The sequence below is a fragment of the Thamnophis sirtalis genome, unplaced genomic scaffold, assembly GCF_051295495.1.
Source record: "Thamnophis sirtalis isolate CommonGarterSnake01/CBP01778 unplaced genomic scaffold, rThaSir2_p1.2 scaffold_5, whole genome shotgun sequence".
Lineage (NCBI taxonomy): Eukaryota > Metazoa > Chordata > Lepidosauria > Squamata > Natricidae > Thamnophis > Thamnophis sirtalis.
The window spans coordinates 113,431,926-113,450,677 of record NW_028261385.1 but is presented as its reverse complement, the minus strand read 5'-3'; the positions used below and the strand labels follow the sequence as shown (position 1 = coordinate 113,450,677).

At 37.4% G+C, this 18,752-nt stretch overlaps 1 protein-coding gene across 1 annotated transcript in view; it reads left to right on the top strand.

Annotated features, from left to right (window-relative positions):
• The window catches only part of COL6A3 (collagen type VI alpha 3 chain), a 128,678-nt gene that overhangs the window by 68,619 nt on the left and 41,307 nt on the right, over positions 1 to 18,752 (top strand). Inside the window, exons 14-25 of the mRNA XM_087716595.1 lie at positions 286 to 378; positions 1,678 to 1,731; positions 3,376 to 3,447; positions 4,056 to 4,082; positions 4,218 to 4,262; positions 4,386 to 4,439; positions 4,808 to 4,870; positions 6,850 to 6,915; positions 7,861 to 7,914; positions 10,109 to 10,144; positions 11,376 to 11,438; positions 11,898 to 11,960. Of these exons, the coding sequence (XP_087572721.1) occupies positions 286 to 378; positions 1,678 to 1,731; positions 3,376 to 3,447; positions 4,056 to 4,082; positions 4,218 to 4,262; positions 4,386 to 4,439; positions 4,808 to 4,870; positions 6,850 to 6,915; positions 7,861 to 7,914; positions 10,109 to 10,144; positions 11,376 to 11,438; positions 11,898 to 11,960 (690 nt within the window). The remainder of the gene's footprint in view (positions 1 to 285; positions 379 to 1,677; positions 1,732 to 3,375; positions 3,448 to 4,055; positions 4,083 to 4,217; positions 4,263 to 4,385; positions 4,440 to 4,807; positions 4,871 to 6,849; positions 6,916 to 7,860; positions 7,915 to 10,108; positions 10,145 to 11,375; positions 11,439 to 11,897; positions 11,961 to 18,752) is intronic.

The following is an 18,752-nucleotide window of genomic DNA, read 5'->3' as shown; positions in this document are numbered from 1 at the left end:
GCCCACTAGAGTTTTGTGGAGAAGTCCTTAATTGGCTCATATATTTATCTTTCAGCCTGTTTTAGCACTGTTATCTTTGAGAAATGTATTTATTTTTCAACATATGATCAATTACTATATTGATAATATTTCTCCTCCTCTGTGTTTTCAGTACTCTTTTCATTCTCCAAGCTATTATTTCAGTTAAAGCTCAATATTGCACAAATGTAACAGTGAACAATATTGTGCACATATGTGCATTTTAATAATCTATTTTTTACTTAATTAGTAGTCTGTTTTATTCAGGACAATATTGCAGAAAGATCATGTTGTGGAGTCCCATGCAAATGTTCCGGACAACGGGGAGACAGAGGATTTCCAGGCACAGTTGGACCAAAGGTGAGATATTTAACATGGGTTTTACAGTTTATAATAAGGCATCTTTGGGAATGAGATGGATCTGTTCAAAGGAGAAATACAAAAGATGCCCAGAGTTTTGAATTCACCTGCAGTGGTTCTCTGGATCCCCACTACACTCTTGGATAGTGATCTCTATATTGTACTCATGATGTCTTATATAGAAAGCATGTTTCAATCTATGGTATCCATTTTATATATTTAAATTTCTAGTGTTAAAATTGATATGAATTTTATTTCAGTACCTTGTTTAACGAAAGGTTTTGGTTCAGAATTTGGAGCTTCTAGAGTTAATTTTGATACTCAGTGTCACATTTCACCTGTGCTTGACAGTACTTGAAATATTAAAAAAATAGAATGCAACTCTATTGAAGGCTTTGCTATGTAGGTGAAACTATAAACAAATTATATATTGATTTATGCATTAGAGATATAATTTTAAATGAATGAGATAACATGAATGCTCTCTCTCTCTATAAAATTAGAAAATTGGACCAGTGGCTGGAAAGGGTTAAATTTAAAAGATAGCACCGAGGCACTGATCATAGCAGCATAAGAAAAAGGCTTAAAACATCAGTTCTTTAGAAGCATGGGTCTACCATATTAGATAGGATCTAAGGTGCAGACTATGCATAGGGACCCCAGAGATAGTCCAATATCATACCGGCACAATGTAAGATGCAGGCAGGAGCAGCATATACTAAATGGCACAACCAAGTTGCTTCATTGTGAACAAGAACATCTGCACAATGTATGGGTTTAGACTCCCAAATGCAGGTAGGAGATCCCACAGAAGGTCATGGAGAATAAGAGGGCTAAGATCCTGTGGGACTTCCAGATCCAGATGGACAGACAGGTTCTAGACAGTCAACCAGCCATTATGGTAGTAGACAAGGCGCAGAAGACAGTGACAGTAATAGATGTAGCAGTGCCAAGTGACAGCAACATCAGAAAGAAATAGTATGAGAAGCTGAAAAGTTTCCAGGCCTAAAAGAGGAACTGGAGAGGATGTGGAAAATTAATGCCAGTGTGATCTCAATGGTGGTAGGAGCATTTGGAGCTGTAATTCCTAACCTGGGAGAATACACACACACACACACACACACACTCACACTGTTTATGTATAATCTCAAGCTTTCTTGAGATCATATTCAGATATTCACTGCAATGACTTATTATAATTTATTTGTAAAAAGGCAGAATTGAGCTTAAAGATAAAATATAGGATATTCAGAATACCAACTCAAGTTTATGTATAAATATGTTCTTTGTGTTTTAAAGGGAATTCCAGGGGAAAATGGCTATAGAGGCTATCCAGGAGATGAAGGTGGACTGGTGAGTAAATGTTTCTCAATACCTGAACTTCTACTTGCAGTAGCAAGGAAACAGAAGAAAATTATAATACTTTTGCTGTGAAGATGGATGGAGGGATGGAGGAGGAGGAATATGGTACCACAACTTTAGTGCTGCAACAATTTTGGTTTATGATGAGCAGAATATAAGCAACATTTTGCTTTTTTCTTCCATGCTACATATAGATTAAAATACAGTCTATCTTTTCTTACCTGCTATGCACATTAATAAAAAATCCAAGCCTTATAGAGTTTTCACATGCCATTTAAATTCCATGTGAATCTGGAATCACACACACAAAGACAGACATACAGACACACATAGACACACAAACATCCAGATTAAATGTGCCATTAAGTATCTCTATTTACACAGTTCCTTAACAAGGACAAACAGCTGGGCATTCAGATCAGTGGTGGGTTCCTACCGGTTCGGCCCGGTTCAGCCGAACTGGTAGTAGTTTGGTGGCCTGGGTCACTGGAACCGGCAGCAACCCAGGCCTGTGACACTCCCGAACCAGTTCTCTTGGCCATGCCATAAATTCCAACATCTTGTTTTTTGCTTCTGTGCATGCGCAAAACAATTTTTATTGCACTATGCATGCACGCGCACCATGCATCAAGCGTGCCCATGAGCAAACCAGCAGTAATGGCTGCCAGAACTCACCCCTGATTGGGGTGTCATATAAAACATTGTAACACTACTATCCAATGCTGAAAAGCTAATATTAAGCTAAACAAAATTCTCTCTTAATGGAAATTAAGTGGAGATGACTAAGGAGGCAATAATCCTATTCTTTTGTGTCTAGAGCACAAGGTGCTTCACTAAAAAAGAAAAGAACAAAGATGAATTGGGTGTGGGTAAACTCCCCCACTCCCTCCATCCTGCTCCATGTAATCAAAGATTAGGGAGCCTCTTAATGGGGATTTTTTTGAGGCACATGTTGGGCAGATTGTGATTGCATGTTAGGATTGTGATTGGATGTTAGGAGGAGAACTAAATGTCTTCTCAGAACTGTATATCAAAAATCCTCACTGTAATCCAGCTTTAAAATTTCAATTTGTGCACACAGACGTCTTTCTAAAGCTTATTGCTAGTTGGGAAACATTTTTGAGAGCATTTCTGTGGAGGTTGGAGAAACATCTTTGTTTGAGACAAGCTTTGGAATAGAGTCCATTATTCTAATATTGCATTGTATATGTCTCGTTGCCATTCTGGAGTCTGATCAAATTTTGAGCAGGCATGTGTGCATGTGTTTGGATGAAGAATATAAAAGAAAATTTGCCTCCATGAAATAAAGACACAATGGCCTTGCCCATTGCAAGTAACTGGATCCCAATAGCCCTGGATCAAATATGATCTTTGGACTGAAATTCCTTGCAATCACATGTTTTGCATTATAAAAACTGTATACTTCTACCTGACAGGATTGTCTGAATGTAGCATGATAGAAATGTCCCATATTCTAATAACATCCAATGTAATATTCTTGTTACAGAACTTGACATCTCCTTTCCTTTCTAGTATTCAGGTTTCCGTTTTCTTTAACTGCCATCTCTCAGAAATATGTCTGTGACTGAAGAAGTATCCATGTTGACTCTCATACTTCTTTCTTTTTTGTCAAAGGGTGAACGTGGACCTCCTGGGATAAATGGAACCCAAGGTTTCCAAGGCTGTCCAGGTGAAAGGGGAATGAAGGTAAAGGAAGAGAATTGGGCTCTACAGAAGAAGAACACATACTATAAGGACTTCTCAATAGACACCAACCCAGTTTACACTAGTTCACTACAATCACATTGTAGCATCTGATAAAAAATTATTCAATAGTATTGTCCAAATACTTTTGGGGATGGAGTGGGGAACCGATGGGTGAAGGCAAGCTCTAAGAAGAACAGGAGAGTAAGAAAAGAAAGTTTCCAGAAGTTAGAAACAGAATATATTTATTGAATTTACCTTAACCAATCATAGCCTACACATCTTCCCTGAATGGGCAGTGAGATTTCAGTGGATTTTTTTAAAAAAATGAAGTGTATGCATCAAGCTGTGGTCTTTTACAGATAAATTGAAACTTTCTTACTCATTGAGAAACAATCTTTTTTGCTTTTTTGTTTTCAATTTATTTTTATCTTCCATTTATTTGGAGGTCATTCCAACTTTTCCTTAATTTTATAGAAAAAATGGAAACAAGTCTTACTGTGATGGTTATCTGAATATTTTTTGACTACTCATTTTATTCTGTAGCTATAGGTTTTGAGAAATTGAATAAATTTTTAATTAGATAAATGATAATTCTTTCTTTTTTGTAGGGGGGGCGTGGATTCCCAGGAGAAAAGGTACGTAACAATTTCAATATAACCGAAGAAAAAAGAATACACATTCCCCCGTGTTATACTTTTCTCATTGTCAATTTCATCTCAGTATTTCTTTTTTGGGATTATAATAATTAATTACATTCTTTGATTCGGTAGGGCGAATTTGGGGAAAATGGACTTGATGGAATAGACGGAGAAGAGGTGAGTTATTTGAGTTACTTTTGGACTAATAAATAACATGAAATAACATTTCTTTCTGGTTACAACTCATTTCAGTAACTCACTTTGATTAATAAATTGAATTAATTTGATTGCTTTTGCCAGGGAGATAGAGGCTTTCCAGGTGTTCCTGGGGAGAGGGGGAGCCTTGGTAGACTGGTAAGTGTAATTTTTTTTAATTATTCCAAAACTTCAAAATTGAAAAGAAAAAAACTCCAAACAGCCAAATAATGTATTGCTTGTTATAGAGCTACAAGAGACTTCTGGGAAATCAGCAGAGATCTCAGATATTTTTGTTTTCTTCAGTAAAGTCCTAACTGGAGAGATTAATTAGAGATAAGATGTAGTCCAGTTGTATCACTGAATAAGCCACTCACTGGAAAAAAATGGAGGCAGCTGGTTTAGTATCCTTTTTCTGGTTATTCTCTTGCTAGAAATATCAGCCAGGTCAAGGTGAAAGTCACATTAATTTCAGGATTCCATTGTTATGGGCAAAGATTTTGACATTACGGAAATAATTTCCATAGGGTGGCAGAGGAAACAAAGGAGAAATAGGAGACCCAGGTGACCATGGACTTCGAGGTGATCCGGTAAATATGTTGAAATGTATTGAGATGTATATACTTTAGATTTCTAATTCCAGGAACAAAGAAAAAAAGAAAAAAACGGATATATTTTTTCTTTATATCTTTTTTCCTTTCCTTTCTCTTTCATATTTACTATTTTTAACTTATTATACATGTAAAATCTTTTAGTAATAGCTATTTTTAAAAAGATTAAAAATTGCAGCAGATTTAAGATGTTAACTATCAAAATGGGCAGGCTTGACACTTGCAACAATTACTTTACTTTTATTGAAATCTTGAGGTCTATGAGGTAAAACAGTGTAAAATCAAGGGGCAGGAGAGCACTTCAAAGCACATGCTGAGGATAGGAAATTGTTTTCAGAACTGAGCGACCGGTCCACTTCTATTTTTTTCTCAGTCTCCTCTATTTCAGAATCTATTGGCTGTTTGGTAAAGACCAATCTCTGGTAATGGGAAGTTGGGCAGGATGAAGCACAGTGGTGGGTTGCCAATTTTTTTTTGCTATGGTTCGGGTGCTTCTGTGCATGCACAGAAACGTCCAGGTGGGTAGGTGGAGCCTCCCGCCATTGATACTACCAGTTCACCCGATCCGGGCTGAACATGGGAGCACCCCACCTCTGATGAAGCACCTGTAAAGGTGCATGCTATTGATTTCTAAACTTGTATCTGCTATGAGCTGGAAATAGTTGGGCAGCATACAATGTCATGAGTGAGTCAATATCCAGAGGGAAGGGAGTAGTAAAACCTGGAGGTGGAGTAAAAAAAGTTAGAATCAGCCTAGAATCTCTACATAGCCACAAATTGACTGTCCAATCCCTCTTGAATTCTGTTTACCCTTATCCTTGATTCACTAGATTCCTAGGCATAGGCATGAATTGTAATAAATCAGTTTAATTGGAATATCACCTGTGGTCCTCTGATCATCTTGAATTATAACCTGTGCATCTTTGCCCTTTCACATTCATATTTTTATTTCTCAGTTTCTTCTTTCTAATGTGGTAACATCTGTGAATTTTGGTTACTTATCAAAGCCACTAGGAGATATTCATTGCATAAATCCTGTCATCTAGTAGTTAAACAGGAAAAACCAATCAGAAAAGAGAGGCAACAATCCCAATTCAGCATAACAATACATGGACTAAAATCTAGATCATAAAGACATTTGTTTCTGCATAAATTCTTCTAAAAATAATCTGAATCAATGAGAATTCCATTCATTCTTAATGAGGTTTTTATCATCATTTCATGCAAATATTAAATTCTGTGCAGAATAGAATTCAAGCAACCAGTACCCCAAATTCCAGGGATAGGACTGAATGTTTGTTTGAATGTTTATTTTATTTATATGCCACCCTTTTCCCCCGAAGGGGACTCAGGGTGGCTCACAACTCAAACCAGGGAAGGGGGATACAAACAAAAAATTAAAACGACACAAAACAATACATAATTTAAAAGACACAACAGTCATACCATTCGAGACGGGGGCAACAATTCTTTAGCCCCAGGCCTGTCGGAACAGCCAGGTTTTAAGGGCAAATTTTTCATCAATGCAGTTTTGGGCTATAAATGATTAAAACCCCAAATTACTCTGCTTTGTAAACCCAAGCAAACCAGATTTTTTCCAAGAGGCCCAGGTAATCATTAAAGTTATCTTTCCATGTCTCTTTTCCAATATAAATATGTTAGTTAGCTGAAGCAAGTTATCAAACAAGGTCAAAGTATACAGTAGTGTAAACAAGGTCTATGTATCAACACCTCTAAGTAAGGATTTCTCTTCCTATAGTCTAGTGTCCTAAATATGCACCCATGCATTTAGAAAAGTTAGAGAGAGATGAAGAAAACTGGGTTATGAGATGAGTTTTGTGGATATGTCAGGATTGAAAACAGTCTATTTCTCTGAACTGTATCCATCACTATGTTATAAACTGTGTAATAACTTTTGTCTCACTCTGCTTGCTTTTCATTGCTTGGGCTGCTTCCAGGGTACTTTTGGAACCGATAGCACTGACAGAGGACCCAAAGGAGAAAAGGGAGAACTTGGACCAGCGGTAAAATATCAATCCTTGGATTTGTAGGAGGGTTAGACAGACATGCTACCTGGCTTGGGAGACTGATCTAGAACCTCCAAAATCCAGTCAAGATTGCTTGGGAGAATTTAATGCAAACTAATGACTGGATTAATTACCTTATCAACAAGAAAAATAAAGCTGCATGAGACTATGAGACAATTAACCAGTGGAGTGGCTTTCCTTCAGAAGTTGTGGGTATTCCATCACTAGAGGTTTTAAAGAAAAGATTGGACAGCCATATGTCTGAAATGGTATATGATTTCCTGCTTGAGCAGTGGGTTGGAGTAGAAGACCTACAAGATACCTTCCAATTCTGTTATTCTGTTACAGACATTTTTGGTTTTCCCATAATAGAAATGGGAGGGATGAAGAATAAAAGTTAATAAATTAAAGATGAAATCAATGACAGGTCAGATCAACTGGTGAGATCAATCCAGAAAACAATATAATATAATCACCTAGGATAAGAAACCATCAGTAAAGCGATAGAGTATTTGGGTAAAATATAAAACTAATATCATTTATATAACTTTAATTTATATAACTAATTATAATTTCTCCAACTCAAGTTTTTCCATCCTATAAAACACTCTTTGAACTAATGATGGCATGAGCCTTAAGATCTCTCTAATTTGAAAGAAAATTTAACCAGTTTTTGAAAATCAATATAAATCCTACCTTGTCTCCTCATTATAATGTTTCATGAAAAAAGAAAGATTTTTGGCAATAAGTGAGGTCAGAATCTTTCTCAATTCCCCCATTCCAGGATCCATTCATATAAAAAACACAGGCCTAATTTAAATAAAAGAAGAAAAGAAATTTTTTCAAAAATACTTTCTACTAAAATGTTTTTATTGTCCTGTTGTGACTTACATTTGTCTCTTGTTTAGTGATAAACAATTCCAGTGTTTTGTATTTTTACAGGGAGAACTTGGAAGAGATGGACCACGGGGTGACGCAGGAGAAGCTGGAAGAGATGTGTGTATAATTTCCTCTGCTATTTGATTTGCTAATAACATAGTTTCTACAATAATAGACCTGTGTGTGTGTGAATGTATGCATATATGCATATGTGGATGATTTAGAATAATATAGGAGCACTGTAAGTAAGATCTTATAATTGTATGGGATTTGTGCTGAGATTCTCACTTTAAAACCTAATGTATTTGTTTAATTTCTATTATTTTGATATTTACTAAATATCTAAACCAAACTGAGGTAGATAGTAGGAAGAAGAGGAAAATAATCAATGGGAAAAGAACTAAATAAAGACTGATTATTGTGTTGTACTTTTGTCAACAGCGTTGCATTATTTTGGAGAAGCTCATTTAGCATCCATTGGTTAAGTGTCTGAATATGAAATATTGATTAATTCATTCGCTTTGATTTGAGATGATGTGAATTAATGTGATGCAAAACTTTGATCTGGACAGAGAACTAGGAAAGATAGCATAGTAGCATTAATAGTTTTGTGCCTGTAATAAAAGAGAGAAAGAACCCTTACTTTCACCACTAACAATCTCAGATGAAGATGGGAAGATGCCAGGGGTAGATTCCTGCCAGTTCTAACCTCTTCTATAGAAGTTCCACAAATCTACAGTGCCATTTAGAACTGGTTCCAGCCCCCTCCCCCCACCCGTCCAAACATCATCTAGATGAAGAGCAAGAGGAGGAATTCTGGGAGTTTAAGTCCACATGACTTAAAACTGTCAAGTTTGAACACCCCTGGGTTTTTTTTTCCTAAAGGGTTAGGGGTGCAAGGGTCTTGTAACTTGACAGCTTTAAGATTTGTGTGTTTCAAATGCCAGAGTTTCTGAGCTAAGCCAGAGCATTGTTAAGTGAGTTTCACCACATTTTACAAGTTGGCCACGCCCACCTAGTCACATGGCTGGCAAGCCACTCCCACAAAGCACACCATACCTACATAAGAGGTTCTAAAAAAATTTGAAACCCATCACTGGAAGATACATATCTTGATCCCAGAAGGGAACTGGGGAAGAAGGGGAAAAGGATGTTGGTTGGGATGGAGCCATGTGTAGTTGCTACAAAATTATGTTTAAGGAGTAATGATAATCAAAGTAGGAAGATTCTCTCAGTGCTTTACTTCATGTTAAGAAATAGACCTAGAGCTGGGTCAGGATGTGCACAAAACATTTATCACAAAATATACTGTCTTTGCAATGGAAACAAGACTCTCTTTTTGTGTGTGTCCTGACTACTCTGACAACTGGGACCAGTCATGCCCCTGCTGTTGTTGATTTAAACTCAGTGGGATGTTATACCAGTGGAGCATTGAAACAAACATAGAAGTTAAAACATATTCACATTTCTTCCCATTTTAGAAACAAGATGTTGAGCTTGATTCTATGGTATCTTTACTATTGTCTTTATAAGACAGAAGAAGATTGCTTGAATGTCTGCATCTTGCCTAGGAAACTATTGTTGCTTTGTGTGTGCATGTGTCTTTCTGATTGTTATGGGAAGTTATAGTTAATGTGAGCAGATGGATAAGCTGTATGTATACTTTGCTTCGTTTATTCTAAAAATTCTGTGGATGACATTTGTGTTGATAGCGTTTAACTGCAAATTTTACTTTTATGGTGTTGGTTTGGTTATCTGTTTAGTATCTATATACATTATCTATTACTAATATTGAGCTCATGTTATATTTAAAAATACAAAAAATCTAAGATGGGTTAGAATGATGAAATTCATTGAACGTTGGTATGTGGGTGCTTTCTGGACATACCTTGGTGTCTTAATACAATTAAAAAGAACTAGCAGCCCATTTATTGTAACCAGGAATCACTCCTTTGTGCAAACATGTACCAAGACAAAGTCAGTTGTTGAGCTTTCATCTGACTGGCTAAGAAGAGGGGGCAAGCACAAATCTCTTGCTTGGTCTTGCTAAATAGAAGTTAGTGTTTACAAAGATAACGTAACACAAAAATAAATTTTAAAATCTTTAGAATTAAGACACCTTGAAGTCTAAATCTTCTGTTTTCTATAGCATTTAGCTGTTGAAAGATATACATTTTCAGTTTGAGTATCTACAAGAAAAAAAATCCTCAGAGAATAAAAAGCTGTAGATAATTACCAAAATACAGAAAAATATTTTTCTAGTGATATCTCTGCATAACAATTAATGACTATTACTTGTATTTATTTCAAGGGATCACTTGGCAAAAGAGGACCACCTGGTATCAAAGTAAGTCTTTATTATGTTTTTACATGATGTATGTTTGTGCTATGTGCTATGTGTGTCTTATAAATATTGTATACACATATAGTAAGGGAGGTGAGGATAGCCAAATCTAAGTAATACCTTAATAAAAGTTGAGAAAATGAAAAATATAGAATATTGGGTTTTTTAATTCTCAGTTGTTAAATAACTGCATTTAGGAGAATTTGTTGAGAAGAATATATGGTACTTATACAGCCTACTAGTATGGTTCAGATATAAAACCATTTTAAAATCCTTTCTGGGACAAATTATGTATTATTTTTCAGGTATAAACATGCATGCACAGAATAGATATATTTTACAAACATTTCTTTCAAAAACTGCTTATGAAATTGTAATAAGCAAGACCTTTAGTCCAATAGGGCAACTTAGTTGTAAATCTTTACTTATTTATCATGTTTATATGGCTTCACATTTCACAACAGTGTGACTTTGGGTAGTGTACAAAAGTGAATTAAAAAGAAAACTCAATAAATTCATAAAAACAGTTATCCACTGAAAACAATAAAGAACAATGAAAAGCTTGTAAACAGAGAGGATGATGTTAGCTAAAGGAAGGGAGTCATTGCAATATCACCCTGATCCCCATCTTTATTCTAGTTTTCTGCAAAAAACCCTAAATATAGTATATAGTACATGGTTTTTGTGTGCACTGTATCCTTATAGCAACTCTGTAAATTAGGTTAATATAGACTGGTTGAAATTCTGACTGGCCCACATCTGTCCATGAGTTTTGTAGACATAAATGGTTAAGGAGACTGAAATTTTTAATCAAGTATGTGGGTAATCCCAGAGGAAAATAAATTTAAAACTCAAGTAATGTAAATGGCTGCATCTGAAAAAAGTTCCATCCACTGACAGAACCTACTTCCATTTGTTCCTCATGCCCAAGAAGAATGCAGATTTTAACTGAAATCAAACAAATATAAGAAAATGCCACTCTGCCTTATTAAACAGTAGCTGTATAAAAGCTTTTCTCTTTTTCTCTCTCACTCTTCCACTCCTTTTATCTCTTTATCTCCCTTTCCCTCTCTTGATGTCTACGTCCGTCCATCCATCCATCCATCCATCCATCCATCCATCCATCCATCTATCTATCTATCTATCTATCTATCTATCTATCTATCTATCTCTCTCTCTATCTCTCTATCTGTCATCTCATTACATTCTCCATTCAATTGTTTTAATTCCTTAGGGAAATAAAGGTGACCTTGGCTCACCAGGATTTAATGGAGAACAAGGAATTAAAGGCCCCCAGGTGAGTTTTTGCAACTCATTTTCAAAGAAGGGAAATGACATTGGGGGTACCCAGAGGTTGTGTTAACCCATTGCAGGAAAAGCAACAACAATTTCAATAGCAACTAATAATGTTAAGAATGTAATAGAATTGCTAAGCCACATGGGAAACACTGTAAAAATAATGGGTGTAGTCTTTTATAATACGTCAGTGGCATGATATCTGACTCATGCAAATATCTATGTGCATGCTAAATGAAGGTAGGGCTTTGTATATTATATTATGCTATCTTCTCTTGTGATGCAATTGTGCAGATTTTTTTAATAGATGGGAAACTGTAAATTCATTCATTTCTTTTCATTCAGTGATAACATAGTACTGTGGCTTTGGGAGTTCATAATAAACCTGTATTTCAAGAATTTACCAATTTTGTATCAGGACTTTTCTGCTTCAAATATTTAATTTTGCTTATTTGTACAGGGACCACCTGGCACAACTGGAATCCCTGGTCTTCAAGGAGAGCCTGGCCTCCCTGGCCAAAGGGTAAAATTAGTTCTTTCTGTCATCAAGAATGTTCTTAAAGAGAAAATTATAGACACTCTTAGATTTCTAAGGGTCTTGGCGAGAAAAAATTACATTTCTTCTTGCCCTTTGAAGTTCCTTCTTCTCTGAGATTTTGAGCCCACTTAATATACGCTTTGTATGCTCATTCCACAAGTTCGGAGATGTCTTTCCTGCCCCCCCTTTTTGTCTTCTGTAATTTTTACCCTGAAGTCATCTGCAGTGTGGCCAATGAAGATCATATTGACTATTCTCTTATTTTCTTCAATCTCAGGATCTAATGTGGTATATTGCCTAAAGGTTTGATAAATGCATTCTAGGAATTCCCCTGAATTTTCATCCTTTTTCTGTTGAATTTGATAGACCTTCCCTAAGTTCTTAACTTTTGTTTGAGTCATAACAAAACTAAGGTCGTATAGGATGTATAGAGATGTTTGTTCACGTTGTTTGCATTCGACCAGGTTTCTAGCGTGGATCTCCCATTCAGACAGTTTTACTTTTTTATTGCCTGCTCTTAAGTATTTGGTAATATGGTCTTGAATTGCTTGTGCAGTGGGGTGAGGATCATTTCTCTAACAGAGATGAATAGGCACTGTCAGCGGCTTTACTTGAATGACTAATGGTGTATGGTGACTTGCATGTTCTGGAGGAATATTTTCTGCCCATAATTACTCCACTTCAAACTCCTTTTTAGTGTTTAGTGTTTAGTGTTTGTTTATTAGGATTTGTATGCCGCCCACTCTCAAGAGACTCAGGGCGGCTTACAGATAAAAGCAGGAAGGGGGAACATATAAAAATTAAAAAACAGACATTAAAATTTCACAACATTCATAGCTCAGAATGGGGCTTGAAAAATCAACAGCCCCAGGCCTGCCGGAACAGCCAGGTCTTAATCGCTTTGCGGAAGGCTGGAAGAGTAGTAAGGGTCCAGATCTCCACAGGGAGATTGTTCCATAGAGCCGGAGCCGCTACAGAGAAGGCCCTCCCCCGGGGAGTTGCCAGCCGACATTGACCGGCAGATGGAATCCGGAGGAGGCCTAGTCTGTATGATCTTATAGGTCTCTGAGAGGTAAATGGCAGGAGGTGGTCTCTCAGGTAACCAGGTCCTAAACCATGTAGGGCTTTAAAAGTAATGACTAGCACCTTGAAACGTGTCCAGAGACCAATGGGAAGCCAGTGCAGTTCGCGGAGGATAGGTGTAACATGGGTGTACCTAGATACACCCACTATCACTCGCGCGGCTGCATTCTGGACTAACTGAAGTCTTCTGCATTCTGGACTGCATTCTGGATTAACTGAACACTCTTCAAGGGCAGCCTCATGTAGAGTGCGTTACAGTAATCCAATCAGGTATAGAAGACTCAAACCTCTTGGACCACCATTTTCACAGAATTTTTTTAAGTCTCCTGGATTGATCTTAGGGTCTCCATAATCTCTACTAAAAACCTTTCTTAAAATTTCTCAACATGCATTGAAGAGGCGTCTGAGGAACGCTTCCTCCACCACTCATGTTCTAATCTAAGACAATGCCACTGACCTGAGGTCCCGGAGACTTACAGTCACTAACAGGAACTGCAGTGGCTTAACCACCCACACAATTCTACAGCCTCATTAGGATATGCTGGTTCCGTTAGGAAAGGACGCTATCCCGGACTTAGGGGTGTGATCGGGCCCCCTCTTCCACTCTCAACCGAGTCGGTCTACAATTCCCACAATACTTGCCTGAAGGCATCTTCTTCTCAGCCAGTGTAATTTATTGACTTGTTCTGATCCCGGTCCAATTCTTGGATCGGGTACTCAAGGGGGGGTCATCTGCCTCCTCCCAGAGAAACTCTCTGTTGGCACTTGAAGGTTGGGCGAGACGGCCTTGATTGGGCACCGGTTGGTCCATGCCATCCTCAGCGAAATATCGCTCAAAGTCCTGCCGCGGTTGCCATAATTGTTGCAGAAAATAACAGGGCTTAGACATCTCAGGATCAAGAAGTTTATTTGGCAGCCAGGTTCAGAAAAGCTAGTCAAAGGCAAGCATGTAACTTCTGAACAACTCTTCTAATGGAAGCACACATTCTTATACTTTGTCAAAAGCAGCACAACATGGAAATACTTAACCCATTTCTGATTGGTTATCTTGAGGAAAGAACCCTTATAAGCAGATACTGTCTTGCTTCCCCTTTTGTCTGGGCCGCAGGTATGGAGCTCTAGTCTCATAATGACTATGTGGCTTAGTAAGAACATTAGCTGAACTCTGTGGTTTTGTGAGAACTTTAACTGAACTCTGTGACTAGGCTTCATACTTCCTGTTCTTTTGCAAGCTTCAAATTCCGTCTTTTATTTTATAATAACAAGATGAAGGGCGCTCTGAGAGACTATCCAGCCTGACCCCGTATGTTCACTCTTAATGTCCAAATCTCACTTTATGTCCTATTTTACTATGATCACCCCAGGAAGCACAACAAAAAACAGTATCTGCAAAGGCTTTTGTGGCTGTGAGGTTATCAGGCATCTTTCCTGGTAAAACAGAACATTAGGCCACAGCCCCGGGCATCTTGATCACTTATAAAATTAGATCAGCCCCAAATGGCCCAGTGGTTTTTTTTTTCTGTGAGGTTTTAAGAGAATTTGCTCTGCAATATACAAGGACCAGCATTTGGTCCTCCTCTCCCCATGCCAAAAGTAACAAAAATTCCTCCAATCCTCTTTTAAAGCCATCAAATTAACAGCCATTGCCTTGCTTTTGCCAAGAATCTGATAATAATAAAATAACCCTGGGTAATCAACTACTTCCTTTACCAAGGTCCTATTGTGAATTTCCATTCATTGGAGGACTCCTGGAGTTCGTGATTAGCAAGAGGGAGAAGACCTCCTACTGCACTTTCACTATACCATGTGGGATTTCATAGACTTTGATCATGTCTTGTCATGGTTGACTGTTTTCTAAGCCAAAGAGTTGCAAATTTTCAGGCCTTTTTCAGAAATGTGTTGGACACCCTGACAATTTTACTGACACTATATATCCTTTCCAGCTGTATTATTTCAGCTGCAGACTTTTCCCACAGTGGCTCCTGCTCTATGGAACATCCTGCCTTCGGAGATTAGAATGGCTCCAATTTTGTTAGCCTTTGTAAGGGCCTGAAAACCTGGCTATGTTCCCAAGCTTGGGGTACTGAATGTATCAAGGGCCCTGTTCCCTGGCTGTATTGTTAACTGACCAAGTATCTTGGCTGCTGTGTATATTTATTGTAATGTTTTTGTTGTTTTAAATGTTTTTAGTGTTTTGATATCTTTTTGAATTGTAAGCTGCCTGGAGTCGTTGACTCAGATGGGCAGCCTATAGACATTGAATAAATAATGAATCAGATTATATGTGACAATAGGAACTGTATACAGTAATTCCAGATGAGAATGCATCATGTATTTGTATAAGGGCGTTACGATATTGGCAGTTTTATTTTCAGTCTCTTTCTTGATTATTTCTTGTATGGAGCTTGCCTTATTCTTTTTTTCTTTTCGATTAAAGTTTTTTTTATTTTACCATTTTTATAACATATAATCACATGTATACTATTACATAATCAACATCATATTGTATTATTAAATGTTTACATTAATTCATCTTACCAACAACTCCCAAAAACCAATTATTGGCTCTTCTGCTCTCCATACACCATATTTGTATTTTATCTATCACTTTCTTCTCCCTCTCTCCTCCCCCTCCCTACCTCCTTTCTTCCCTCTGTCATCCTTCCCTTCTCAACTTCCCCTTCCTCTCTCCTTCTCCTCCCTCCCCTTACCATTCCTCATTTTCTCCTCCTCTCCCCCTCCTGCCCTCTCTCCTACCCCTCTCTTCTTCCCTTACCTTTCTCCTCTACTTCCCATTCTTCATCTCATTTACTTGGTGTATTTCAGCTTCTGAGCAAGTTCCCTTTTATGTTGATGGTATTTATAATTCTTTTTCAACATGCATATTTAATTTTTCTCCTCTTTTTAGTAAAAAAAAGGGATACAACAATATATATATATATTTATTATCACTGATAAACGGATAAGAGCCTGCGGCCTAATGGCTAAGATCTCTGCCTAGTATGCCTAGTGTGCAATATACTAAGTGTGCAATATACTAAGATCTCTGCCTAGTATGCCTAGTGTGCAATATAGCCCAGGTTCAAATCCCAGTAAGGGTATGGCTAGCTGATGAGAGCTAAATAAGCTTGAAATAGATCTATACTAGTCTCCCTTTATTTATTTATCAGCACAAAATAAAACACACACACACACACACACACACACATATATATATATATACATACATACATACATACATACATACATACATACATACATACATATATATATATATATATATATATATATATATATATATAGATTTTTACAACCCCTGGTAAGCCCCAATTATGGGAGGAAGCTAACTGCTTCCATCATCTGTCCTTCGGCTCGTCACAAGAGTCCATCATGACAGAAACCCAATATTTTTACTGTTGCCTTTGTTATATTTGTGTTTTTTTATTTGTGCTGATAAATAAATAAAGGGAGACTAGTATAGATCTATTTCAAGCTATTTAGCTCTCATCAGCTAGCCATACCCTTACTGGGATTTGAAGCCTGTGGCCTAATGGCTAAGATCTCTGCCTAGTGTGCCTAGTATGCCATATAGCCCAGGTTCAAATCCCAGTAAGGGTATGGCTAGCTGATGAGAGCTAAATAGCTTGAAATAGATCTATACTAGTCTCCCTTTATTTATTTATCAGCACAAATACACACACACACACACACACACACACACACACACACACACACACACACACACACACACACACACACACACACATATATATATATATATATATATATATATATATATATATAGTCATTGTGCTTTTAAACCACCCCCATCCCCAATCTAATTTTGGTCGAGCTGTAGACCTGATTACAATTCCCAGCTATTCTCATCATTATCTTTATATAGTTATACATCCTTGCATGTCCCCAATTTGTGATTCTGTCTTTTTATCACAATAGTTTCCCATTGTAGGTATATTTCATATTCCCTCTCCATTTTTCTATAACTTGAATTAGATTACCCTTAGTTATGTATGACAATTTTCACTGTTCAAAGTTCATTACACTTCCCTTAATGTATTATATAAAGTAACAAGCGCTAAATCTCTTAATTTTTTTCATCATCTTAATGGTTCTATATATCTCCATGTTACATAGATTTTGACCCATGCTTAGTTGTCCTTCTATTGTCATATTCATGCAAGTCAATTTAATTATCATGTTAAAAAGGTAAATCTCAAATCTCTGCTTTACAAACTCCCCATATCAGTTTCATATTCATCCATATTCCATATATTATAACTTTTATTTAGTTATCTTTCCATTATCATGTTCAAGCATATAGCAACTCCATTTTATTATCATATTTAGGAATAAAGCCCTTATCTTAACTTTATATTTTCCAATATAGTAGTTTCTAATTATCTGTTTTTTTCCTGGTAAGTCTTTTGTCCCACTTCTCTGTTCCTGTCTTCTCCCTTTTCTTTATTTTAACACATCCACTCCCTTCAAATTTCCCCAGGTGACCAAAGTAATAATTTATATTCCTCTTTGTTGGGAGATACTCTCCTGCTTCAATTTTCCTTATACCACTAACAGTCTCCACGACCACTTTTGTCAGCTTTCTTTTCTCTTTTGTTGGGACACCTCCCCATTTCACAATTTTCCCTACACCATTGCTGGGACCAAAGGAGTCTTTTGTCTGCTTTCTATTTGTCTCCGCTTCTACCCCTTCAATGTATCACCCCCCTTCTTCTTTGAGTTCTTCTATAGCTATCTGCTTCTCTGGATTCAAAATTCTAATTAGGCTTGATTTTACTGATTTTACTGATTTATGTGTCAACTTGTAAATCATTCCCATGACTACTATCAAGTTGACACAGAAAAAGGGAAAAAAGAGAGGAGAATTCGATGCATACCTTTGGCCAGAGTCAGGTCTCATATTCCTACAGCTGGCATGTGAAATGTGCATGTTCATAGCCTGCCACAGCACCTTGTTGGTGGATGTGATCTATGACACAGACAAAAGAGAGAGGATACAGGAGTAAAGTTCAGAAGCCATTAAACGAAAATCAGTTTCAGCTCCTTCTCCTTCTATTAGGTGGAGGAGGGGGCCGCGCTCCAGTCTGCAACTCCTCCCCTCAACAGGATCAGATGTCCCTCCCCTCTCTTTTGAGTGGCATGATGGCCCCTTATCAGCAAGGATGGTCTGGTCAAAATCCTCCCTCTCTTTTTCTATTGCACTCTCCAGGGATTCCATCTGGGGCTTTGGGAGCCTGGCTTGTGCCTAGTCCCAACTCCAGTCCACCTTTGCCAGCTTGCTTGAGACCCTTCCCTTTATCTGGAGACTAGGGTAAGGGAATTCAACTTCAGCTGCCTTAGGGGCTAATTTCCACCAGTACTCATCCTTTCTTGCTTCTACCATTGGGAAAGGCATCACAGTTTGGCTGCCTGGAACTTTGATGTCTGGAGCTAGCCGCATACCTCCAGCTGCAATCCATCTCTCTCTCCAACCATGGTTGTCCCAAATATTGGGGAAGTGCTTGGAGAACCCAGGATTCAGGAAACTCAGAAATCTTGATATATTTTAAAAGTCAGTTTTGGCTCTCTGTGAAGTTTCCAAAATATGACCTAATTAATTTACGAGCCTTGAGACAAAGTTCAAAAGAAATCCAGTCATTTATTAGGATTAACATT